Here is a 27,100-nt window from a genome sequence, read left to right as displayed (position 1 = left end):
TCCATTTCCCAGGACCATCTGACTCGTGCTGCTTCAGACCCCAGCCCTGTGCTGAGTGTGGACTGACAGCAGAGAGTGAGTTAGTTCCTGCACTAACAGCCCAAGCCCAATTGCACGCTGGCTGCCATGCTGACAGAAAGCAGAAACGTGTCCTCAGGAGAGCCTCACTTGTCACACGTAACCACAAGGTGCTCCAGCAGGCATCAGTGTCCTTCTGCAGCCACTGGGAACGGATGGGTTATAGCTCAGAGGCACAGGACACCACTTACAGGGATTCCTCTACACACCCACAGCCATGGCTCTCACTCCGGCCCACAGTCCCTGCTCAGACCTACCTTGGACATCTCAGTAAAGCCAAGGCTTATCAAACCTTGCCTTCAGGACCCAGCTTACAAACAGACCCCAATATAGCTGCATTGGCAAAACTATGGGGCAGCAAACCAGTGTTCAGAGCATAATTTATTTATTAAAGAAATTTCTGCCACCACCAACAGAATGTCAAAACTATTCAATAAATTCAGCACTCTTAACCCTTCAAGTCTGCCAGTACAAATCAACTCAGAAACTAGCTCAGTTTGCTGCTTACAGGCAGATTCATGAACACCCTCCCAGGCAGCACCATTGCATGCTGAGAGCAAAGATCCATCTGCCTTAAAAATGAGATCAGAGGATCGCTTATCTCTTTGCCCAAACTGAATATGAAAGAACTATTCTTCTTCCCTTACAGCAATGGAAAGCCCTCCAACTTTCAGACAATAGAAAAGACAGACAGGAAAGAACATCAAGCAGCTTATAGGGTTGGGATGCTGAAATGCCCACAGACATCATAAGCAGAAGGTGCTGGTTCCCTGGGAAAAAGTGTTTTTGCATTGACTTTTTTTTTTAAGTAGGTTTAGTAGTTTTAGTCCTGAGGGGGAAAAAGTTTCCAAAAATAACTGCTTACTTTCTGAAGTTTGTGAGGTGTCATCACAAGCGCATTTAGCTGCTAAAGTTCATCACCATGCCAGTAAGTATAGACCAAAGCAGCTGTGATCGACTTCTTGATACATGCCTTCCTCTCAACCATCTCCCATTATATATACATCAAGCTGCGTAAGGCATTTCCTATCCTAGGGCCAGGAGCAGTCCTTGGGCTACGAGGGGTTGAGAAAATTTAAAGGCCTATCTGCTGTTCTTATTTGGAGCACAGAATTCAGTTCAAAGTACAAGCAGCAGGAAGATACAAATTCAAGATTAGTCACAGGGAAACAGATGATTTAGGAACAAGAACCAATCTGTCATAAGCAAGGAGCGCAGCCTCCATGGCCAAGTCGACTACAGTTCTGCAACAACTTTAACTTACGAAGTCAAATTTTAATCTAATTTGAAACTGAGTAACTTGGGGAGCAGAGTAACCTCTGAACTCATTCAATTTTGTACTGTTAGTGTGCTCAGCCTGTGACCTCAGCTATGGTTCTAGCAAAACAGAGTGAGCTGGAAGAGTGGTCAGGATGGAGACTATTTGGGCTTTGATACCCAGAACAGCAGGGTACCCAGAGATTACCAACAGCTTGGTCTCCATCTCATACTTCAAATACCTTCTAGTCATTAAAATTAATAAATCCATGTCCTCTTGAGACCTGAAAGGCGTTTTACCTGTTGTTCCAGGGCATCTGCCAGTGCACGGCACAGAGACTACATCAGTTTACACTCAAGCCCGTGTATTAAAAGTTCCCTTCACAACCATGTAAGGGAGGAATGCAGGGAAATCTTCAGATCTATCACAAACTAGCAGGAGTTTGGCCTTCACAGCAAGGTTCTTGGAAGGGAAAATACAGAAGCTCTGAGTATAGGGAGTGCAGCACTTTAAATAGACCTACTTAACACCACTCTAACCTTTTTCCAGAAGTCAGCTTTCAAGTTGAAGTTTTCCAGGCTTAGTATCCTCCATGATATCCATTTTTGGATAAAATATACTTTTAAATAGTGAAGTATGAGAAGAGGAAAGAGAGAAAGAAAAAAAAAAAAATCAATCCTAATCTAATAGATGACTAAATATCAGCTCATACTCCTTAACACCTACAGCCACTTTGGAAAGGAAAAACAGTCCTTGTTTACAAACCATTTAGAGCAGTAATTTTCAAACTGTGGGCTCCTGGAAAGCATAAAAGACCCCACACAATTTAAACTATTGGCAATAGCCTTGTTTTTCCACAGTTGCTTCTTGCCAACTCCAGGTCGAAAAAACACTGATTTAAGAGAGCCCTGGCAAAACACAGTTCTTCTCTCCATGGTTCAGGCTTGTTCAAGAGATAACTACAGCATCTGTGCTGAATTCAAAAGATCATACGCAAAATGGACCTCTGGATGGCCTGTCTCAACTAAGCACTGAAGCTCATTCCCAAATCACTGCACATCACTCGAGGAAAACTGCAGAGGCAAGACCAAGGGATTAGATTTTGTGAAGAGTCTACAAAAATACTCCTGTAAGATACAAGAACTGGGTTCTCATAGCATCTTACCATACAGTTCCAGATGATTACATTTTTCTTATTTTATATAAATTCACAGGATTGACAAGGAAGACAGAACATATAAAAACCAAGAGAAATGTGCCAGCAGTCATTAAGCATTTAACCAGAAACACCAAAATTAGTGTTATACTTGCTACAATTTTGTCCACCAAGTTAGAATAAAGAAAACATTAATGAGAAGTATTTTGAGGGAAAAGTTACTTTTTCCCTCTCCAAGAGACTTTGACTCTTCATTTTTACAAAGCCGTGGTACACAACACATTTTGAAGTATGGATACTCATCTAAACCTACACATAACTAACACTTCACACTTAGTTTTCCCCTCACACTTCTCCATCCTTCACTCAATCTTGTAATATTTTGATAGCTAGTAAGCTACAGTATGCAGATAAAGGATAACCACTAAAGTCACTGAAACATTCTTCTTCTAGTTGAATAGGAGCAGAACTTTGCCAAAGGACATTTCAAACTAGCAAGGGACACTCCTCCTACCTAGCAGTGAGGACAATTAAATCAAGAAACAATCACTGAAACAAAAGTACAGAAGTTTTTTCTAAGAGACATTTTTTTTCACTTCTCATTTTGGAAGTGAACACTATCAGATGGCTGTTTTTTCCATAAGATAAAAGTAAGACTCTTGAGAGAAATCCCAGAAGAGATTCTAGTATCATATAAACTTAAGTTTCACTAACGACTTCAAAACAGGAGAGAAAGCTGGGGATAAAGTAGCAATCTTTTCTAAAGAAAGATTGCTTTTAGGTTTTTTTAGGTCAGAAAGGGAAACTACCTCCATGCTTTCCTATTCTCTTGCTTTTGCCGAGTGAAATGGAAGTTAAGCATCCACCTCTGCAAACATTTTGTTCATGCAAAGGATACAACAGCATGTTTTTGGAAAAGCATCTGGAGATCATGATAAAGCATCACCTAGAAAGCAGCTCTCATCAAACATTAAGCCAGGAGGTGACCAAACTTGAGACAAGGTCTGCTGTAACACTAGCTTATCTTCAACTTGTTCATGATGAGGACAAAATGACCACTAAAGAAGCGAACAGCCAAGCAGAAAGCCGGGTTGCTATGAGCACTTAAACCAAATTTTGTGCGTTCCAATATATAAATATATTTCTTAAGAAGCCCAAGACTGCAGGACACAAGGCACAGGATGAGAGAACTCTTCTGGCCGCACGACTCCTCAGTTGAAGTGCCCAAGCACACCACTCTGACTAATCTGTGATGCAGTTTCAAAACTGGCCCACGTGTTTGTCGGCACATTAAGAGCAGGCAGACCACTTAGGAGCATTATGCATACAAAGTGCCGTGGAGAGTTTAACAGGCAGACCAGCCTGCCTTTGCAAGGCTGGAGGCGGAGCTCAAAGGTCTTTTACACAGGTAACAGAGCAAGCTGCCTCCTGTTACATATGCATGTAGCAAAGGGAGCCAAACAGCACATTGCTACAGTCTAAGTAAGTACAAAGGAGCACAAGGTGAGGAGCATCACCACTAGGTACTGCCCTGGAAGTATTAGAGTAGGGAATTGCAGGCTGTGGGCTGAAGCTTTCACATCCTTTTGTTAGCGCAACCAACAAAAAAAGAAATGAAGAAATTAAGAACTCTATCACTTGACTATCTGTTCCTCTTCCTACTCAGGCAGTTACTCCATTTTCAAAAGGCCCACCATCCCGACCAGGGAGGTCAAAGGACCACATCAAGCACTCACCTATGCAATTCTCTCCAGTTAGACACTGAAACATTTGTGCTATAAGCATACACAAAAAACATTAAAAGACAACCAGGAAAGTTCTCACAAGTAAACTCAGCTCAAGAGTTAAGATTGCCTGGTGGCCTCTGATGTCTTTCCAAACTGCTGAATTCAGCTTCTGAAAGCTTCCTTTGTTAATGAATACTGAGCTCTTGTCCAGTCCTCTTTTCTCCCCCTCTTCTCCCTCCCATAAAATATCACAGTCCTCGGGGCATAAGGAACATCCTTTGTCTTTCTGCAAGTCTTCCCTGTGCAGCCACTTTGCCACCACTTCTGGAAAATGCAACAGGAACACCATCTTTTCTCTTCTCTGTAAGAAGAGTGGAAAAAAACGGATGGAGACACCATCTAATAGCAATTTTACTATGAAGGAAGTGGTGTCCTGCAGAAGTGTTGCAAAACCACAACCTCCACTTCATCTTTCATGTGCCAGCAGTATTCATGTGTAACTCAAATCTCCTATTCAGCTTTGACAGTTGAATTTTTTTGTTAACTCACCATAAAAGAGCACATGATACTACACACAACATACGAGGCGAACCAAATCTGGGGTAAAAGGTAAGTGACTTAAAGATGTCCAGAGAAATAACAGTAAGGCATTCTTTGACAGAAAAAGAAATAAGTTGAATCTGTCATTTCCCAAAAGAGGAATGAGGCCACGTGGATTTATGGGAGAGAACTGAGAAACCCCAGAGGCCTGCAGAGGTACTGGGGAGAAGCGCTGTAAAGCTGCAACTTAGTAATGGAGGAACTAGTTTGGAAAGCAAAGCCCACAGTTCATTATCAAGGAGAGAGCATTAGGAGGGAGACTGAAGCAATCTTCCTGCTGCTGTAATGAACATGAAGCACACAGAAATAAGCACTTACTGAGCGACAGACAACTTGGATTTTTGCATGTGACAATACCAGTTGAATAGCCTCAACTCTTCATTTTCTGTCTCTCCATCCTCTGCAGATGTTGTAGCAAAAAAAAAAAAAAAAAAAAAAAAATTGTTCTCCAGTCAGGTCTAGTCAGGGAACCGATTCACTAAGCTGCCACACATAGTTGTGCCAGCACAGAGGGGACCATTTAAGCCAGCTTAGACAGCACTACTGTCAAACATAACCACAGTCTGTAGCATGGTTACAAGAAACAAGATGCAAAATAGAAAACTCCCTGCCTTTCGAAGAGGCTATTCTATCCCCTTCCCTTCCCCCCACAGACATGATCCCATCCAGTGTTTCAGATGAGCTCTCCTGCTCATCTCATTCCTAGCTAGGATGACTCAGGTTACTAAGCATCATCAGAAGATTAGCTAGTTTTGCAGACTTCTGTCAGTTTAGTAAAAACAAGCGCTAATAACCCTCTTAGCCAGAGGCAGAACCTATATTGGCTCAGCCCATCCCATCCAACCCTGCCCTCAGAAAATCCCAAAAGCTTTGTATTTCTCAGAGAGTTATAAATATCCATCCAAATAACCTTTGAGAACCAAAGCCTCATTCTCTTAAGAGTGAAAAGAAATATACACAGAAGGTTGAGGAAGAGCATTGGAGAGTCTCCCCTACTGCAGCAGTGTTCTCTCTGCCCCAACATGTATGAGAGGGCTAATTTTCTTTAACCCTGTTAAATGCCTGTTTTTCCTCAAACCTTGCCTAAACTGACTTTTAGGAAGTACTTTCATTGTGATTCTACAATAGTCATGAAAGAACACAAGTTCCCAGACAAAACAAACAAACAACTAACCACATCAAAACACATGACAGTATTTGCCTGGATGTACCATGGCCTAAGATGGCAGAGCCTTGAGTCATGTAAGTACCATGCAATAAGGATTTAGACAACTGATCACAAAAACAGGGATTTTGTATCATCCATTCTTAATTAAAGTGCAGTTATTGGATTTCTGTGTATAACAGTATTTGGATTATTATCAATATACAGCACAAACTGTCAAAAAATGTCTTAAAAACTGGGAACAGTCCTTCAGGTACTCTTTTAAAATGGTGCTGTACCACAAAGCTGTAAATCTTTACTATATATATCCCAACATAAACACTACAAAGATTTTATCTAGATGGATTTTGACTATTTCCTGCATGCATGGAATGGATTACTGCAATTAATTTTGAGAGGTTCTATTAAAAGTAGATGAATGTCATTATTCCTTAGTTAAAAATTAAGTCCAAAAACTCTGTAATTCCTGTAGGACAAAGATGTCCTGAGAAGGAAACCTCCCACCTTGCAATGATCATTATTACCTCACACAAATTAAAATACATTTTTGCTGAAATGTGAAACAAAGCAAATTATGCAGCCTAGCCCAAAATTTCATGTTGCAGGCATTGGAAGAAGAGCTCAAGATACTATAATACAAAGGGATTATCAAGAATTTTTTTGAGTATGCGTTTGTTTGGTTGACATTGTCCCTGAAAGGGTAGAAGTTATTCTTCGTTTGTAAATAAGGAAACAAGGACAAATCCAAAGTGATTTGTAGTGAATCCAAAGAGATATTTGGAACAGATCTAGACTTATCCCCCGCAGTTCAACTTCTACTGTTCTTCAGACACACACCACCGTTCCACGCACATTCAAAGTAAAGCTAAATATCAAGCTGTGAATTTCATTCCATACAACTAAAGATTTTTAATTTTAAATGACAGTTGCCTCATTTTTTTTCCTGGCATAACTTTGTCATAAAAGGGTAATTTTCCCTTCCTCAAACTGGCAGAAATGTTTGTGCATAGACCAGATCTTCTTGAACAAGCCTTCAGCTACTCTACTGTAAAATTGCTGTATAAATGGATTTATATCAATAAAAAAAGCCACGAGCTGTATCTACATTGCATGCAGGTTCAGGTAAGGCAAATAGTACCACTTGCACATTTTCTGGGGACAAGGCTGGGGACATATCTAAAACAGATATCAGTACATAACAGCCCTACATTTAAACTTTAACTTGCTTTTTATTATTATTTTTCATCAGTATCATGGCTATAATAAGCTTTCTCATTTTGGAACAAATAAATACAACCTGACCTTTGAACCAGAACTAGGTTAAACACTTGGAGACTCAAGCCTACTTCCAAAACAAGATAGCACAGCTAACTGTTTGGAAGCAGCAGTTAATTCATATCACATAAATGATAGGCTGGAGCTATACACGAGCAATAATCTAAATAAGTAATAAAGATTTCAGAATTATTCAACTACTGTACACCTTCTCTTGATTAATATTAGCTTCTAACACTTCCTGATGTATCATATTTCTTTCACAGAATCCACACTTTAATCCTAAGTATCCAAGGGCACAGAAGACCACGACTATTCAACAAATTAGTACAAAGAAACAGATCAGGTACTTAGGTTGCAGTATTTCATCAGCAACAGTCATTTTAAAAAAAGGGAAATTGCTTCACTTATTTTGATAGTAAAAGAGTAAAATCAACAGCTAAGTAGCATCTCAATGAAACACTGGCAGAGACCAAGATGATTGGAAACCTTCTGACGTTACAGGTTTTGCTTTGAAGTCATCATTTTGCGCCCAAAACTAGGATCACTGCTGAAGAGCACTGAACCATTCCCTCCCTGCCCCCACACCCCCAACATAGACCATAATTTAGTCAGGGAGCTTCCAAGAGTACAGCTAATATTTAACAGAGGGCCAAGCATCACCAGCTAGTAGAAATACGTGCGACCACCTCAAACTACCGCTCCAGTGACCACATAGCATTGCAATGCTCTTACTGCCTGTATAAAAGGTGTCAGGAGGGTTTCAGGGATCTGTGGGTTATTTCCTCCCTCAAATTCCCCATTCCTTTGCTGACCCGATCTCACCAACCATTTCAAATCTAGCAAGAATCTGAACAGCAGGTGATTGGAGGCTGGGAGTGGGGAAAAAAATAAAAATTAAAATCATCACATAGATTTGTCTCAAGGTATCTGCTTTTAGCCACTCAAAAAGATGCTAACACTCAAGACTGGTACAGAGAACAAATATGTCAGCATCAAAGAGTTATCACCTGGCACACTGTGTCCTTACAATCAAAGTCCTACCAAGGCATCAAGATCCCGGGTGCCACTCACTACTCCCTTACACGTGGCTCAACAGCCCAGTGCATCTCCCTGCAAAGAGAGCTTCAACACCCCCTTCTCCACACTTCCCTCCACCTCCAGGCCATGGCATGCTGCTCCTTCAGTTACATCACTGATCAACAGAACTGCTCACAGACCTGTCCTCCGCCGGCCACATCACCTCCCTCTCCACAAAAAAAGGGGATAAAATGCATAACAAGGAAGTTTCAGCCAGACCAGTTCCCTGAGCTACCTCCCACAGAAAGCCGCCCTGGTACAACCGAAATGCAACTCTGTGACAGTTCAAGCTGATCTGTATCTCTGCTGCCATTCTCATTCTTTTCCTTTCCACCAGCTATGCATTCTCACCCTCTTCCTTGCACTAGCGCTAGTATTTGCTTGACCCCACAGCCAGCCAGTTCAGGGAGCTATCCCAGCAGAAAATTACTCCACTCCCTCCAAAAGATGATGTTTTCTGCTAGGACAGCTCCCCTGAATTGGCTCCTTGTGGACAGGTGGTCCTTCAGCTCCCCTGTGTTTTTGCTCCCCTGAGAGCACGAGCTTAGTTTGACAAACTGTCATGAACCCACAGTCCAAAGAAGAAGCCGATCACAGAAGCACGAAACAAGAGGTGAAAGTGAATTACTTAAGCAATTTTTATTGCCAAATGCACTAGTTCAAACCACGGGTATATTTTTTTCTGAATGCCACACTCTGTGGTATTAGAATGGCTTTTCAGGGAATGATGTTAACACAGAAAATCCCACACATTTACTTTCAGAACTAAATATGAATGGGTATTTCTGAAGTAACAAGAAGGATTTTCCCATACTGATATGTAAACATGGGGAAGCAGAGTATTCATTACAGGAAAAAATTCTTTAAGACTTCTACCAACAGCCAAGGCGAAACAGAACGTTACCTCGTTTAACAAGTCTACTTCCAAACCTCAGGGAACATTGTCAAAATTCACTTAAGATGTCAGAGGTGTATTTTGGGCAAGGGGTTAAGATCACAACGTAATTTCAGCTGGACATCCTGGGCTACTGCAATAAACCTTTTATAATTCTATAAAAAATATCAAAACCAAAAAATGTAACAATTTGCACATTTACATGACCCAACGATTTATATAAGATTCATAGTAGGAGTAGGGCAGGTCTCGAGACCTCATAAAGCTGATCAATTTGAAGCTGAAACTATTTACGACATAGTACTATCAAGATAAAAGTCACTGAGCACTGTTACACTTTGGACTTTATTTTTTTTTAAATGGTTTTGTACTTTACCTCCAAAAAATCCCAGTCAACTCTGTGCTTAACAGCATTCACAGTATCTTTTGTTAAACACACACAGAGGGACTTTCAGAGAGGGAAATCTTTCAGAGGAACAAAACATGTATCAAATTTAAGTATGAGGAAGAGATATGGAAGGGACAAAGGGAGAAAGCAACTTCACCAGGAGCTGGCAATTTAAATGGCTTTAGAGAAATAGAACAGGGTGTGTATAAATGGGGGTGGTGGTGTTTGTTTTAAGTTTTAGCACTTAGGGTTGCTAAGAACTTCAATAACGTAGCATTTTCCTTGAGTCTGTAGATGACACAAACTTCTCTAACTACCCAGGATTTTCCCAAAGAGCAGCATAATGAATGGACACAATTCTTGCATTTCACCCTAAAATAAGATCTTCAACAACAGCTTTGAAACTGTCCTTTTGGGTTTGCTTTTTTTATTTCCCTGCTCCTAATTTGCTCCTCACAGCTATCTGGTTAAACTCTGAGCAGCAGGACAGCTCCACTGGAGGATTCAGGAACCTAACGCCAGAGCAGCAGGGACTGAGAGGAAGACAAGATGACATGCTGCAAGTAGGGAGTTTAGAAAGGACTAGGACAGGTGAACCCCAGCAGCCTGAGGTGAGATGAGGAAATGAGATAGGAGTAAAATAAATCTGGTTCAAGTAGAGGTGGAAGCCAATAAAACTTAGCAGAGATGGAATCAAAATAAAACGCCACAAACTGGATCTAAAAACATCAATAATCCATTGGAAAGAAAACCCAGCACTTTTGTGTAGTGTGAGTTTCTCAGGAACATATTACTCTTCAATCACTCTATGCATAAAACAAGTTAATTGCTTGAATTAGTCTGAAGTTAACAAGCATCTAGCATACACTTTCACATTACAGAAATTTAAACATTTAGATGAAGCCAGAAATATACACAGCAGCAGTTAAACATCCTGGTGTAACCAAAAATGGTATTTTAAATCCCTGATAATGAACTGGGATGCTGAGCTAACTGACAATAAGAGGTTTAACTCTGCACACAAGGAACTAAAGTGAATCTGTGACTGTTTTCACAGATTACCTATGCTGAGCAGTCACTGGGAGATTATGGCCATATTTGCATATTTAAAAATAAAATGAGGATTTGTGCTCAATTAGAAACAGAAGGCCAAACAAGATGAGACATACCGATGTTTTAGATAGGGATTTTTAAGATTACCCTGGAAGTTCATAGTCTACTGTTGTCAAATCTATTTTCTTTGCAGACACCTACAGAATTACTGGCCTAGAGCTGGCATTTATGTGTATGTTGGGACCCGTAGAAAAGGTCTCGATTTCTTGCTGGGGAAAGAGAAAAGGGCAAAAATCTGTATTTTGAATGGAAAAAGTTACTCGAGATGAAAAGGACTTCTTTTTCAAAACCCAAAATATTCGATTGCAAGGAGCCTGCACAACAAGAAGGGCGCACGGGGGGGGGGGGGGAGGAGGAGAAGGTGGGGGGGGAAGAGAAAAGCAATCACACATCCTTTTAACCTCGCGGCCCCGCTCCGGATTCAGGGCGTCAATCCGGCACCGCGATCCACAACTTTCCGCTTCCCCCCGCCGCTCCTCCCGCCGGCTCCGCGGCCCCGCTCCCTCCCGCCTGGCCAGGCCGGTGGCAGGCGGGCCGGCCCGGGCTCGCCCCCGGGCAGTGACAGGCGGGGGCCGCTCCGCGCCGCCGGGCGCGGCCCCGCCGTAAACAAGTTTGAAGGGGCCGCGGCCGGGCAGGGCCGTGCCGGGCGGGGAGGAGCGGGCGCGGCGCTGACAGGGGCCGCACAAAAGGGCAGGGTAGGACCCCCCTCCCGGCTCCCCCCCCGGCGCAGGGCGGGGCCCGGCCCGGCGCGGCGCCTCACGGCGGCCGGCGGGGAGGGGGAGTGGGGCGGGCCCGCAGGCCGCGGCGCCGCTCGCCTCACGGCCCCCGCTCCGGCGGAGCCTCCCGCCGCCGAGGGGCCCGGCCCGGCCTCCCCGCCGCGCCGCCGTCCCTCACCTACACAGTGAATGAGCTTGTGTCGCCACGAATCGAGCTGGTGGCGGACGCCGCGTCTCTGGATGGAGCACTGCTGCCGCCCGCACGGGCTCGCCATCTTCTGGGCGGGGGCGGGGCGGGGGCGGTGGCAGCCGGCGGGGCGGGGGGAGGAGGGAGCGAGGGAGGGAGGGCCGCGCGCGCCGCGCCGCGCCACGCCCACTCGCGCGCGGCGCCCGCCCCGCCCCGCGCATGCGCCCCTTCCCCCATCGGCCCGCACGTGCGGCGCCGCCGCGCCTGCCCGCTGGGGGGCGCTGCAGCCCCCCGGCCAGTCCTGAGGGAACGGGGGCGGCTCCGCCCTGAGCGGGCACCGTGTCCCCAGGGTGAGCGGGCACCGTGTCCCCAGGGGACACCCCAACCCCGAGGGGGCATCCCACCGCTAAGCTCTCACCGTGTCCCCAGGGGACACCCCAACCCCGAGGGGACATCCCACCGCTAAGCTCTCACCGTGTCCCCAGGGGACACCCCAACCCCGAGGGGACATCCCACCCCCGAGGGAACGCCCCATTTCTGAGTGGTCCCTGTGCCCTCAGCTGCCATCCCTCCCCTGAGGGGATATCCCACCCCTGATGGGACATCCCACCCCTGAGGCGTCACCATGGCCTGAACAGCCATCCCCCCTGCCTTTGAGGCTGTCACACCCCAGAGGGGTCAGCCTTGAAGGGGCCACATAGTTTTCCATCAGTAAGAGCTGATATCTCCTCATCTGCTCCACGGTACAGTTGTACACCCACCAGGTCTGTTGGTGGCCATGATGCAAAGGGAAGGCACGTGGCTGCAGTGGCCGGGAGGTCCCACAGTGACAGCTTCATGACTCAGCCACCTCCTGTACTTCAGCCTTGCACCACAAGCACAAAGCCCTCCCTCCTGGTGAGCTCAGATGTTGTAAGGTTCTGACAGAAAGCGGTCAGCACAAGGCTGAAGGAAAGGCAGGAGGAGAACATCAGCACCAGCTTCTTGCAGGTGCAGGGGATGGGCTTGGAAAGTGAATTGTCCTACTCCTAACCTTGCTGTAAGGCCGGAGATGAAGCCCATGGGTCTTGGCCTTTGTTCCCCCACTGTAACCACTGGAGCCATTATCCTCACCTTGCCCAGCCACACAGAATGAGGGAGTTGGAAAGGCATAGAGCTCAAAGCTGGCTGTATGCGTGTGCGGTAGCAGGATGTCCCAGACAAGGTATTTCCTGTGGAGCTACTGTTCAGGTGCAGTTGCAGCTGCAGTAAACCAGCTGTCCTATTCAAAGGAAACTCCAAGACGCACTTGATGCAGGCAGGTAGGAGAGCAATTAGCCTGTCCTACAAAATGAGCTCAGGACAGCTCAGTTTGGCTAGTCCAGCAAAAGGAATGCAAAACTGAGGTGTGATTGCTCTGCCAATCTATCAGGAAAGCTTCAGCAGGGAAACGGTGGACAGAGCTATCTGAAACTCAGTAGTAGCATAGGGACAGATTATTAATTGGCTCTTAATACTCTCATGGAGGAAATCAGAGGATGGTTTCTCACTGTAGGAGGTGGAACATCCCAGAGCAGACAGCAACCAGAGTAGCAAGAGGCAAAAGCCCATTTCAAGATGAAGCTTCCATGTGAAGAGGGCAATGTGAAGCTTGTTTTCATGAGCAGAGCAGACAGGTTTAAGGAATTCAGGTCCTAAATCGAAAGCTCTTAGCAATGGAAAAAAGGAAAGCATGACCTATGGCGAATTTCTATGCCACAAAGAGCAGGAAAGCCCTTTGGGCACCTCCGCTGAGGAATGATCCCCCACCTGCAATTCATTCCAATTGTTGGCAGTGTCCTGGTCTTTGTTCCACCTCTTTTTCAGTGTGATGAGGCACTGGAGACTATATGTCTTGATATCCAGAAGTGGGGAATCTTCCTTCCGTTCAAAGTCCAGGCATGTTTCTCGCTAGCACCTGAATTCATGTCTGTTAGGAACTGTACTAATCACAGAAGTGATTGGGTCACATAATGCCAATCTTGAATTTATCAATCTCCATTTCAGAGCAAGTTTGGTTTCTTGCTACCATTAACTACTTTCAGGAGGCCTCTCCCAAATTTCCCTTCTCTACTGGCTGCAGACCCACTCCTAACATACCAGCAGCCCATGCTCCTCAATGCACTCACACCTAGGCAGCACTGTAGTGGTCTTTTAAGCATCTTTAATCCTCAGCCTTCCCCTAACAAAATTCTGTGCACAGCCTCCACATGGTCCTCCTTTTTCTAGGATGGACAAGTTTCATTGTGGCAGTTTGGCTATTGCCCGGGCAGTATCAGCTGTCCTTCAGCACACCAGATCAGTTCTGAACATACTTTTCCTGAGCAAGCCTGAACAGCATTACATGTGCCTTTCCACTAAGCATGCCTGCCCTCTGGAGAAAGAACCTTGCCTGAAAGTCACCTCCTACAGTTTTGATTCATGAGACTTGGTGGCTTTAACTGTTCTGGTTGTGCCCTGCCAGTCTCTCATCTGCCCTATGGCTGGAGTTGGCACTCCCACGCAGAGCCAGCAGGAAGGAAGCACGTGCTGTCTGGCACATCTCCCTCTGATTATACTGTCTCTAATCTTGACCCCCAGCACTAATTAATAGAGAGTTCCAGTTTTGTTTTTCTCTTTTTTGCAATCCTCTGTTCTTAGATTTATATTTACATAGCAAACTCTTTGAGACAGCCCCACAGTTCTATCCTGTGCTGGTGCTGCACCTACCAAAAAGCTTCTAATTTCTGACTGGGACCCATATAAGAATTAATTCATTTTCCAAACCCTGCTGCCCACCCCTCTGGGCTAATCACAATAAATACAAACAATTTGGACTTCTTACCTACTGCCAAAGCAGAGAGGAAGAAGATGAGGAAAGCATGAGCCAGAGGATCCAGTACATAAAGCAGCAGAAAGTTTAATTCCATGAACCTCCTGTGGGGAGGTGCAAACAGAGGGCCAAGGTCCACTTTATGAAAAGGCAGCAACATCTGGAATCACATGCTAAAACTTTTGTGTTCAGAGGAGTGGAGAAAAAGGGTATAATGAACAGTGGGACTGGCCTCAGGAGACACATTAAGAGTGACAGCTGAGTGAGCAATCACAAACCTACCAAGGCTATGGGCAGATCTGATTTGATCCCAGAATTAGGCTAGATTGGGTCTGATACACCAGAGCTTGCACTATGCTGCCACCAACACCATCGGACAGTTTTGTTCAAACCAAAGTGGATCCACCATTTTCCTGGCCAGCACCATCAGCAGGCCCCAGCAGCCATTCCTCTGCTCGCTCCCACAAACATCTCAGCACAAACCTTCTAGCTTTGGCTCCCCCCCTTCCCCACGAGCCATGAGACTTGCTGCAGTGGCAGTGTTGTTGTCTCCGTGTTTCACAGTGGCTCCCCTTTGATGTTAATTGTTTGCAGGCAAAGCTTAGTGGAGAGCATAGCTGTTCTCTGGTCCATCTGCTAGTTACCACCGAGCCGCCCAGACCAGTCGAGAAAACACTTTGATGTTAATGAGCTGCAGACAATTTCATTTTACACCGAGCAGGGCCTGACATCTCAGAGGTAAGACTTTCAAGGCAGATCCTACAGCAAGTCTCTCCCACATCCGTTTCACCATAAGAACAGAAAATACTCAGAAAGACATTAGAGCAGAAACCTGTCTTCTCACACGGTCTTGCACCACCAATATTGTTACAGCCTCAGAGATGCCAGAGGCAGGGAAGTAGTGAGAGTTAAAAATGATCCCATAGAATCTCATGGCCTTTATGGGATTCAGTGGAAGCTTGATTTACCCCTTGCCCCATAAACTGCGTGTCTCTCTGGTTCTGCAGCAGGAATGCACAGGAATGGGAGAAGGGGATGAACTATAAATTGCTGATTTGCCAGAGACTGGTTCCTGTGTAGCTGCTTCTCCAGGCAACCCCATTCTGAACATGGTACCTTCTCCCTCAGCACGTGAAATGGACCAGTGCAGTGAAGTGAGACTTGCACAAGCAGCCTCAGACTATCCTCTGACTTAAGTGGATATGCCAGCAAAACCCTTTTCTGTTGATCTGCTTCAGGCAGCAGCATGCTGCCAAAGGGCATGCAAACCTACAGATCAGTGAGGGACCCATCGGAGACAGGGTACAAAAGAGCCCATGGACGTGTTGCAGCTTCCCCTTTTTCAGTCAACCTTTGTCATGGGCCCCAGACAGGGAGGTCAGGACCCCTCCCTAGGGTAACTAGTCAGGTACTAGAGGGAGAGCCCAGATTAGGCAGAGCTACTGCTGTGGAGAGGCAGTGTGGGAAGCAGGAAAAGGTGAGAAAGAAATCTGCCCAGTGGAAAATTGAGGTACCACAGCCTCAGGAAGAAAGCACTGAATCACAAGTACAAACAAAGACAAGTGAGAAAAAGGCTCAAATTCAATTTTGTAACCCTCTGCCCATCATCAGCAAAGTGTATTTACCATATTACACAAACTCTACCTTCTACCCACACACTGTGAGCTTTTGAATGAAGAAGCGAGTGACTTAGTCCTTTGAGGAGCCCCAGCCAAGCAGAACCAAAAACAGACTATGTCCTGTCAAGTAGAGCAACAAATGAAACCTCACTGAAGGTTAAGGGGGAACATGCCTTCTTCTGAGGAATGTGTCTCAATTCCAATATATTGCCTTTGTTAAATGATTTATAGTAACGAGAGAGAGAGATACTATCGTCTCAGTTTTCTCGCCAGGACAGGATTGTTCCCTGCAGCAAACTGGATTACGAAGTTAAAATAATGCAAGCCAAGATCAAATTCTTGTGCCATGCCCATTGCAGGGAGGAGCTCATACAGATGTGTGTGAGCCTACACTGAAATAAAACCTAACAAGGTAGATTTTTTTTTTTTTTTTGTAATGAAGAAAAAGAAAGCCACATCATAGAGAAGGCCGTGACTGATCACAGACCAAGGAGACAACACTGCAGTTTGGAAAGTCTACCTGAGTCAATGGGAAGAGACACAAAATTAACCTTCGACAAAATAAAGAGCACTTGCTGAGCAACAAAAGTCACTCCATCCAAGCAAAATTTGTGGGCCGTGTTTTGACACAACGGATACAACTGTACATCCTGCAAGAGATAAGACTGACAGACAAGAGGCAGTTGAGGACAGCACGGAGTGACACACACCATGATTCACAGATAGTGGAAGGAACACATCATGATTTACACTGCTGGGAAGGAATCTGAGAAGCACTGTGGAGTGAGCGCAGGACAGATGAAGAGGGGAGTAATTAGATCCCTTTTTCAGAGAGTTTAACTCTCACATGCAATAGCAGCTTCACTGGAGATGGACAGACTATCAACCTGAAAGCACAGAGATATTCATTAAGTTTAGGATGGATTTCAGACCACAAGACAATGTGTTGTCAGAAATTGTAATATTAATGTAAATAGAAAGCAGTAGACTTGTAAGGTGGACAAGAATAATCCAGGGCTTACAGGAGGGAGTTTATCCCCATTAAAGGAACAGGAAAGCTGAAGGGTTGAATAAATGTACTAGAAAAGATCATCTTTGTAATAAAAGGAAGGATGATGCAGCAAGGTGAACACTAGGTCAACTTGTAACTGTTTTGAGAGGATGAGGAAACGTTCACCTGAAACTGGGATAGAGCTGGAACAGCCAAGCTGTCTGCAGCAAGTTCAGCTTGAGGTAGTTCTTTTGTCTTTATCACAGGCTCAAAGTATATAATGCAATACCTTCAAAAGTCTCAGGATGGGTTTAAAAATAAAGAAAAAAATCAAGAATGGAGATATTGTAGGCAGATAATAAAGCCCTTCATTTACACACAGATACCCTCCAAATCCAAATAAAAACATCCAAAACCCTCAATATGAGAGTCAGTGATGAATACAACACTGAGTATTTTTCTACCCTGGATGTGTCCACAGGTTTTACAGCTGCCCTTAGCAAAGCAAAACAAGTTTGTGAGATATCTTTATCTTAGGCTGTTGCTGGGGCTGCGTCTGGCACCCACGACGATCCAGAAAAAAGCAGATTTGATTCCACTCTGTGTGCTTTACTCCAGTGCCACTGTCCCTGGCACACACGAAGCATATCTCCTCTGCGTGACACATGCACACAAGGCAGCACAATTGGTCACACGTGTGTGTGATGGATGAGCCATTTTGCTGCTGAAGGAACAGGTAACTGCTGAGTTCCACTTTTCCTCCACTTGAGAGGAGAGGGTCAGGTGTCTTTTCTCTGTGCCATTGCTGACTGTCAGGAAATTCAGAGGAATTTAATCAGCTTTGGTCTGATTCTACAAAATTTGCAAGAATGGTGGCAAATCTCAATATAGTTCCAAAGCTCTTAGCAGAGTGATTAGCAGGCAAGGTCTTCATGGGTGTCATTAAGGAGCTTGGTCAAAACTAGGAATGCTATGGAAAGAGGAAACAACAACATGTTAACTCACCCAAGCATGAGGATAACTCGTTGAAAGTTTGGTGCATCCTCAGAGAGAAACAAGGGGAACAAGCAGTTGCACCTTACAAGCCTTCCAGCAACCTGACGTGTGCAGTGTCCCCAAAATGAAAGGTGCAAAGAATTTGAAAACTCTGAGTTACTCACCAAAAAGCCCCAAACCTGATATACAAGAGTAAAGGCAGCTCTCAAGATTGGCTTCAGACGTTGGTGTCCCACACTCACAGCCATGCTCAAAACTCTGCTCAATGTTAAATGTGTTTGTGGTCCCTGTGAAGGTGTGAGGGAGGTGCTGGAGGCTCAGTGACGAGTGTCTAATCATGAAGGCACTTGCCAGAGAACTTTAAAGCCCTTCAGATATGAAACCACTGAATTATTTTATGCAGTGTACAATGTTCTGCTTAAGCTGGCTCTGGTAATCAAGAAGTGAAAAGAGGGAAACACCACAGTTTCTGAATGGAGATTGAGGAAATTAGGGAATGATTACCATACCCATCACCCTGGGGAGAACTCCAGTATGGGTATAAAAAACTTACTGTCTTTATACACAGTAAGCTGACCTTAACCAGCAATGACCATAAAATGCTTCTTGCCATTATAGAAGATGGGAGGGAGCACAGGCAGATAGAAAAAATCTCTGCCCTTCTCCAAGGTGATAAAAGTTTTCTTTCAGGTTACAACTGTACATTCAGCAAACTGAATAAGGAGCTGGTGAAGAAAGACATTTTCACAGAGCAAAGCCCACAGTTAGACGCTGAACATGTGAATTTTGTTTTAAAAAACAACAACAAAAACAGCAACAAACCCCAAGCCAAGGTAAGATCTTGTCTCGTTTCAGTAGCAAGACTATTTCCAGAGAAGCAGTTCAAGATATGAAGCCACAGAAGATGTTTCAGTCTACTAGCACAGTATTTGTCCAGGTTCCAGAAAGAAAAGAAAAAAAGAAAAAAAAAAGAGGAAAAAATAAAAGAAAAAAAGGGAGGCAAGTGCACCTGGGATGTTGTTTAAACTACTAGAGAACAGTTTTGCATTGACATGTGAGTGATACTGAACATGCACTATTGACCACCTGATTAGGACAGTGGAATGAAAAAAACAGCTGAAGGACTTTAAGAGGTTGTCAGAGGAGAAAACATAATGACAATGGGAGACATTAATTGCCCCCATATAGACTGGGTAAATACCATGTCAAAGAATGATGCAGAGACTGTATTTTTAGCCCTCATAAATGGATTGTTCTTAGAATGACCACTCAGAGGAGCCAAGTGGAGGATGAACTCTTGATTTAGTCACAAGTAGTACACAGGAGGGAGTTCGAAATGTAATAGTGAACAGTCACCTTGTTGTTACAAACACAATGTACTCAAATATTACTGCAAGAGAGGAAAAAGCAACAAAAAAAGTACACTGCAGTGCAATGTAACTTAGAAGGGAGATGAGCATATTCTCCTTCCAAAGGGAATAATTGTAAAAGTCAGGAGTGTAAATAAGAATTTTTAAGTAGCTAATGAAAAGACAAATTGCTTGCAATGACATTGAGACCCTGCATTTAAAGCTTTAAATATGCTATCACTCAAAGTATTCTAACAACCAAAAATAATAAAAAAACTAAGTCTGGAACAGTTAATCAGTAGAGCAAAGAAGATATTTAGAAGCAAAAAAAATCCTTCAAAAAGAATAAGTATGGCCAAAGAAGAAATATAGAAAGTCCCAAATTCTGCCAAGTTCAATAAATAAGTAATAAAACCCTACAACCCAACACATTTAAGCCAGCCACATTTGTTTTTGAAGAGCAGCTTTCTAAAAACATGAAGATTACTAATAAAAACATGTTTTACACAGTAGGGAGAAGCCCACAGGGACTCAGGGGCCCAACAGCGAGCTTTAAGGGAAGGAACAGTGCAGAAAAATGACCTTGACTAGAGGCTACTGTCATCAAACATAGTTGTGCACATCCAAACTTTTTTGGCTCGGCCCTGAGTATCCTGCACCACCTCCCAGGCAGCTGCATTTTTAAAGGAACAGGTACATGGAAAAGTTCTACTGAAGTTTTGGTCCAGCCTTGTAGTTGCCTCACTCCATCATGTGGCTCGCAGCAGGCTGAAGGAAATATTGCTGAAATAATAAGGTGGTGGCTGAGGGTTCCAGACCAGATTTCAGGCACTGTTAACTTACAGACATTTTGTTAATAGATGGCTCTGAAGTGAATAGTCAAATGGGAAGCACTGAGGTCTGAGGAATTAGCCACTAGTCAAAGCACCAGGAGAGAGAGACAACAAAGACAAAACTGAGCCCAGCTTGTGGATCTGGGAGGGGTTACTGATTCACCAACCTTGCTCTCTTACGGAGATGTTTAGAGATGTTGATAGAGATGGGGATTAGGAGAACAGCTGTCCATAGCAGTGTGGTGTTGGCTGCTGTCCCCTCTTTCCCTGGTTGCTAATGGCACTCCAGAGATCCTGTCCTGCTCTGACCTATTCCTTTTATCCAGGCCATTAATAGCACTGCCTTCTCTGGAGTCTGCCTCCACCAGTATCCGGAGGAGTCTGACTTATTCATTTTCCTCCTGTGGCAGCTACAATTCATGAGCAAATACATCCTGCAGGTCTCTTCACTCACGCGAGATTGTAGATAACACTCACTCTTGTCCACCGGTGAAAATGGACCGTAGTGATGCTTAACTGTCCCTTAGCCAGGCTTCAAAGCCTATAAAACCACAAATTTAGCCTGAAATAGTTCCTCATGTGTTGTACCAGTTGTTTCCTCAAACATTATGATCATCTCTTATACACTTAATATGCATTTTTGTAACAAATTAAATACTTTGACTATAAGCTAAGTGCAATCCTAGGTCTTGGAATTTCTGATACACAGACATTGTCCAGTCTGCACATTTTCATTGCACCACATTGTCAACGTCCCATGTGCACTTTGCAAGACTTTTCGTGGGCTATAGACACAGTGCTCTTTAGCCTTATCAGGCTATTTTAATGACTCTGTCATGCACATCCACTCCTGACTGCAAGGGTGGAGCTGGTAAAGCCTCGTTTCCTGAGCTTGTGCAGCATTGCTCTAGTGAACGAGTGGTATTCAAGAATCCCTTTGGCCCCAGGTGCTTGAAGGAGAGCTGCTTTATTTAGGGACAAGCTCCAACTGTCTCTAGGTAACTGAGAAAGTGTATTTTCTGCTACTCCTCTATGTACTTCCTGGATCTAAAAATAAGCTATTTGAAGATGCAGTTTCTAATACTCACCAGTTCACCTGGGAACAGAGCTTGTACACAATATTGATATCGTACGTGATTTCACAACCTTGTAACTCACCCGTTGACTAAGCCTACCAGCCTCACTCAATTTACCTTGCTTAGTGCTTTCACATGGGCTTCTGGGTCTCCCTTGCATTAAGCTTGGAGGTGTTAAACCCATTTGTCCTAGTAGCGTTATCTCCTAAGGCTCTGTCATCATCTGACCAGAATCTTTTGAGGTTAAACTAGAAATACTATGTCCTTTATCTCCCTCATCCATTCCTGGTACAAGTTCTTCTCCTTCTAAGATTTTATGACAGCCTGTGGCCACTGATTTTTTCGGCTTCTCCACGAGTTTTGCTATTTGCTGTGGTCACATCAGGCAAGCCAGAATCTTGGCATACTGGAAAGGTGTTGAGCCAGAGGATGGAGCATTGCAGCTCTCAAGGGAATGCTTGGTGTAGGCAGAGCGTGCCGCCTGGAGTGATGCCACAGAGATAAGCGACAATGGAAACTGGCTGGGAGAACCTGGTCAGCAGGAGGAAAGCAGGAAGTTGTGAAGGACTGTTAGTAAATCAGGTCATTGTAAGGACATAAAAGGGGATGACATGGATAAGACATGTCCTGAGGAGGTGTGTGAAAGAGTGGTAGAAAGAGCCCTGAACAGATGTTCTCGGGGGCTGGCAGCAGACACACCTGATATAGCCTTGAGAATAAACTGTACTGTCTTCAAGGCTACAAGAAGAATAAAGAGTAGGAATCGTGCAGTTACAGGAATCTTTAATTTCACAGTGAATGACAGGCAGTAAACAGCACCGTAATAGCAGCACTCAGGTATCATCTGACAAGACAGAAAGCAAACTTCCTTATCGATTCAGTGTAACATAAAACACAACATCATTTCAGACACAGGTTTGGTGGATGGTGAGCCTGCTCCATCAGTCAGGGATCAGACCTTCAGGGAAGAACAGACACCTAGTGCAGGCAGAGATATGAGGAGAGGTGAGGGAAGAGAGGAGACACGAGACAGCTGCGGCCAAACCCCAAAAGTGGGTTTAACTCTGTTTCAGTGAAGGTGATTAGGGGAACACAGGAAGTGATGCGATACCTAACAAAACAGGAAAAGCACAATAGAAATCATCCTTACATGAGGCTGCCAGTTTCTTGGACTAAGGCACTCAATTCAGAGTTAAGGATGATGCGCTACAAACCAAGAAAAAAACAGCTGCTAAAGGTGAAGATGAGCCCCAAGGTTGGTAAGGAGATACAGGAGATACTGCCCAGGCTGCATCAGACATGAGCATGACCAGGCTGTGGTACAGATATTAACCACATATCCTGAGAATAAACTCGAGCTAGTATATCCATTGGTAATTTCAGAGGAGCCAAGTGCAAGCTTCCAAAATGCAGAGGCAGCACAGGGTTTAGAGTGATTGCAAGTGCTGAGAGTAGTAGTTCCTCATAGAGGAAGAAGGGGACCTTGACCTTGTCAAGAGATGAGAGAAGTAGGGTGAAATTTAATGGCAGAAAGGGCAAATTAAATACTTGGGGCCCAGCAGCAAGGACATTTGCTATAAACTGATGAATTGTAGGCTCCGAAGGAATAAAAAGACCTTACAGCACTGAAGGATCAATATGAAGCAGCAGCGTGATGCTTCTGTGAAAAAGGAATGGCAAGATCCTAGGATGCATCAGACAAGTTATTTTTAGCAGAGACAGAAACATTATTGCCATTGCGCAAGGCCCTGTAAGACTTCCTCCAGAATATCCTTGCAGCTCTGCATCCAGGAAGGATAAATTTCCACTGCACAGAGAAAAACTATTTGGATACTGAGACGAACAAGCACAAGCTGATTAAGAATCTGCTAAAAGAGTTTGGCTTGTTCTGGACAGACAGAGGCTGAGAGGGGACAAATGTATTTCTGAAAAACCACTACAAGAAAATTAAAAATGTTAAGAAAATATGTAAGATGTACAATAATGAAAAAAAAATATATTAAGCTTAGATGGTGAATTTGAGAGTTTATACCCCTGCTAGGATTGATGTTCTGGAGCAGCCTTCCAAAAATGGTAATGAGGCAGAAGAACCTGGATCAATTTAACATAGAGTTTGATAAAACTCCCTTCATTATTTTCTAAGTGAAGGTGACCTGGAAATGGACAGTTCAGCCTGGGACACAGCTCATGTCTGGCAAAGGAGTCAGCAATGGTAAGGTTCTTTGGAACAGGTGCTGCTTCACTTTAGGCTTTCACGTTTCTGCTGGTCACTGTGATCATGAAGAATAACCAATTTTCTTCTTAACTTGCTTCTAAAGGTACTGAGATTTTCCTTCTTCTGGAGCACTAAACACAAGCTCTGGGCCTGATGCATTGGTGCTCCCAGCATTACAGTCCCAGAGGTCTGCTCACACATTAGGCTTAATGCTATTGCCAGATTAGGGTCAGGATGGAATTTTCCTGGATTGACAGAAAAATTGTGGTTGCATTTTTTGTGTGGATTTGGTTGGGGCCTTTTTGTTTTCTTTTGTTTTGAGTTTTTATTTCTCCAAGTGCACATCTATTTTCTAGATCCTACATAATTTTTTTTCATAAATTCTGTGCTGTCGCCAGGCTGAAGACTGATGGTCCCTTAATCTCCTTGCTTGCTTCCAGTGCCTTCTTACAGCTGCAGCTTTTTTTGCTGAGAGAAGTCTGGAAGCATTTGCAGCACCTGGTTTTGGGGTGAGTGAAGCAAGTGTCCAGTCTAGAGGCACCAGCAGGACCTTCATTGCACGTTTACTCACAGCTGGAGGACCCTGGACTACAGGGTGACCCTGGAGGACTGCCCCAGTGTGAACACAAGCACACGTGGTAACAGCAACAGCAGCTGTGAGAGGGAACGTAGGCATTAACACACACTCTCAGCTGTACAAGCACAGATTTAAAGGACACACAACCACTGTCTGGCCTGTAGGCTTGCTTTCAGGCAGGTGGGGATTTGGGATGAAGGGTGTGTAAGAGAGCAGAGAAGGTGTGGTGGGAGTGAGGGAGCTCCAAACCTGAAGGTGCTGTATGCTGTAGGGGGATGAGCACCTCTCCCGGCTCTGCGGGCTCCTCTGAGCCCAGCTTCTCAGCAATCCCAGCACCAAACTGCCATGGTCACTCTCAGCAGGCACCCTGAAGCTGGGTACCCCTGTGAGAGAATCCAGACTGGGGAGGCACAGACATGCCACAGCAGCAGCCTCTGCTTTGGGTCAGGAGCTCTGAGCTCTCGGGTGCGCTGAGTCAACCTGAATCTCAAGGACTGCTGGCTCCAAGGAAGGGAATGGGTGCCAAGAGCGAGGACCATTGCAGAGCCAGGTTCTTGCCTGGCACCTCTCCCCACAGGGGTCCCTGTCAGCTTTCAGGATGAGTATGCTGAACATCTTAAGGGTGAACACCCTAAGTGTGGAAAAGCACACCCACCTCATGGCAATGTGGGTGCTTCGCACCTGACAGCATCCAACTCCAAGGTCCCAGAATAACCTTTCCTTAGGATAAGGGACTCTGCTGTTGCCGGGGAAATGTTGAGTTCTGCAAAACAATGGGGACAAGGGCCATGCAGCCTTCAGCCCCAGGCAGAGATGTACAAGGAGTGCTGCTGCCAGACACTCCTGCCCCACTGCCTCTTGCACATGGGGTCCAAACCAGCTTATGCACAGAACACAGGCCTCTCATCTTCCAGGTTTTACCTACTATGAAAGACCAATCTGGATGCCCTTTTAGCTGCTTTCTAGCTTGGACATCGCATTCAGGACATACTAATGCAATAGGGAATGAAAAGGGAAAGGAAGAAGGAAGGTGTGAAATCGGCATCAATCTGTTAGAATTTTGTTCCAGCAGAAAAGTGTAGATGGCAGGGAGGGACAACTGCAGGAGATTGGAGTCTGCAGCAGGAACTGAAGGGGAAAGGCTGAGAGTGCGTTGAAGAGAAGCAGAGTGAAAATCCCAGCTCTTCTTAGTGACCTCTCAGAAAACGCCCTCTGTGTAGTCTCTGGCCACAGGCTGCTGCAGCTCTGGGCAGAGCCTCGCATGTGGGCAACAAAGAATGCTGCTGCTTGTAGAAGGTTGGCTGTCCTACACACACCATGTGCCTTGGATGAAGTGGATTTGTTTTCAAGAGACTCCTCCCAGGAGCTGGGGTTCCTATGAAATCCCAGCTCTGCTCCTCATCTCTGGCTTGCCTCTGGCCTAGGAAACCCCCACGGGTACTGCTGCTACCAGCTGGGCAAAGGCTGTGCTTGAGCTGCACCACAGTCTCTTCCAAAGGGCATTAGCGAGGTGAGTGGGACTATTCTGGGCCAGCGGTGCGGCCACCAGCAGGACTTACCTCTCAGTGTGCACAGAGGAGAGCTGAGACATGGCTGTGCCTTGGGGCCTCCAGGTCCAAACTACCAAACTGGGCTGTCTGCAGTGCAGCGGGGTGCTCCGCCTGGCACCAGGAGGCACATGGAGCTGCCTGCCATCGAGCCAGGGGCCACCTGTGCAGGCAGCAACTCCAACAAGTGCCAAAGGCAGGCATGTCCCATCTCTCTTAGAACTCAGGGGGTCTACCATGGCAGCTACGGTCACCCCAACAACTGCAGCCATGCCTGCTGGCTGCTGGGGCAACCGAGAGATGTGTTCCAAGTGCTGCACCTTGCCATTGTCCCCAGTACTCTCCAGACAGCTCCCGCCAGCACCCATGCTTCCAGAGAGCTGGCTGTGCACCACTTCCTGCACTCCTGCCTCCTCTTTGCAACAGTGCCTTTGCTGCTGGCTGGGTAGCAGGAAAACACCTTTCTGCAACTCTCACACCCTCCACAACAGACCTTAAATCAATAACCCAGAACATACGGCCAGGTTATTGCTAACGGAAACCATTAAACTGTAACACAGAGGGATAAAGCCAGCCTCTAACACTGGAAGATTTATAGGGCACAACAGCAGGGTGTTAATTCTTTTGGCAACACAAACGCTTTCACACCCCCTGCCTTTCCTCACTCTTATGAGCAAAGAGAAGGGACCATGTGCAGCCCAGCCCCAGGAATGCAAGGACACAGCCTTGTTCATACCACAGCCAGCGGCACACATATTTGGGGTGATGGCCTGCTCACGGGGCTGCCTGAGTGCACACACCTCAGGTCCATGGGGTAGCACATCCTGAGGGGTCAAGGGGGTGCTCTGAAAGCAGATACATCCTGTGCCCAACTCTGCCTTTGCTGTGGTGCTCCTACCTGCCTCCACAGCTACACCACAGGCTTGAGGAAAGGCTGTAAAGAAACTTTCAGAGCCCCTAAAGCTGTTGTACAAACAAGCCCTTCCTCGGGCTAGAATCAGCCTACAGCTTGAGGGTGTTTTTGCATTACAGGCTTCTCCCTGTAATGCTTGCTTGGATCCACATGCCTCAGCACTGCTGTGGCAGCTCTGAGACCAGGAAGATGCTGGTCAGCACCAGCCCACCTGCTCTGGGCAGGAGAGGAGCTGCAGGTGTGCTGCAGCGACAGGGCTTTGCATGAACTCCCAGAAAGGGGGACACATGCAAGTGTGTCCCCACCAGGCCCTGGCTGTCACCCCCTCCTGCCAAGCTCATGTCCCTGGGAAGAGCTGCATTATTCATTAACAGCCCCCTGCCCACCTCCCCATCATCCTGCTCATACCTTTGCCTGCAGCTGCCTCCTTGGACCCTCCCTTGTACAAAGTCCAGGGCCAAGCAGGAGAGGAGAGGGTGGGAGCTCGCTCAGGGTCACCTGGAGGCAGCCTCACTG

General features: G+C 45.5%; 1 protein-coding gene across 5 annotated transcripts in view; it reads right to left on the bottom strand.

Moving 5' to 3' along the window:
• LCOR (ligand dependent nuclear receptor corepressor) overlaps positions 1-11,748 on the bottom strand; it is an 88,153-nt gene extending 76,405 nt beyond the window's left edge. For 3 of the 5 annotated variants that reach the window (XM_032694429.1, XM_032694434.1, XM_032694435.1), the window contains exon 1: positions 11,630-11,748. In XM_032694429.1, coding sequence (XP_032550320.1) covers positions 11,630-11,726 — 97 coding nt within the window. In that variant the 5' untranslated portion in view covers positions 11,727-11,748. The remainder of the gene's footprint in view (positions 1-11,629) is intronic. The other 2 variants (XM_032694430.1, XM_032694432.1) reach the window with 2 other exon arrangements.
• Positions 11,749-27,100: the final 15,352 nt, after the last annotated feature.

This window comes from Chiroxiphia lanceolata, chromosome 8 (genome assembly GCF_009829145.1).
Source record: "Chiroxiphia lanceolata isolate bChiLan1 chromosome 8, bChiLan1.pri, whole genome shotgun sequence".
NCBI classification, from domain to species: Eukaryota; Metazoa; Chordata; class Aves; order Passeriformes; family Pipridae; genus Chiroxiphia; species Chiroxiphia lanceolata.
This window is presented reverse-complemented; position numbering and strand designations above follow the sequence as displayed.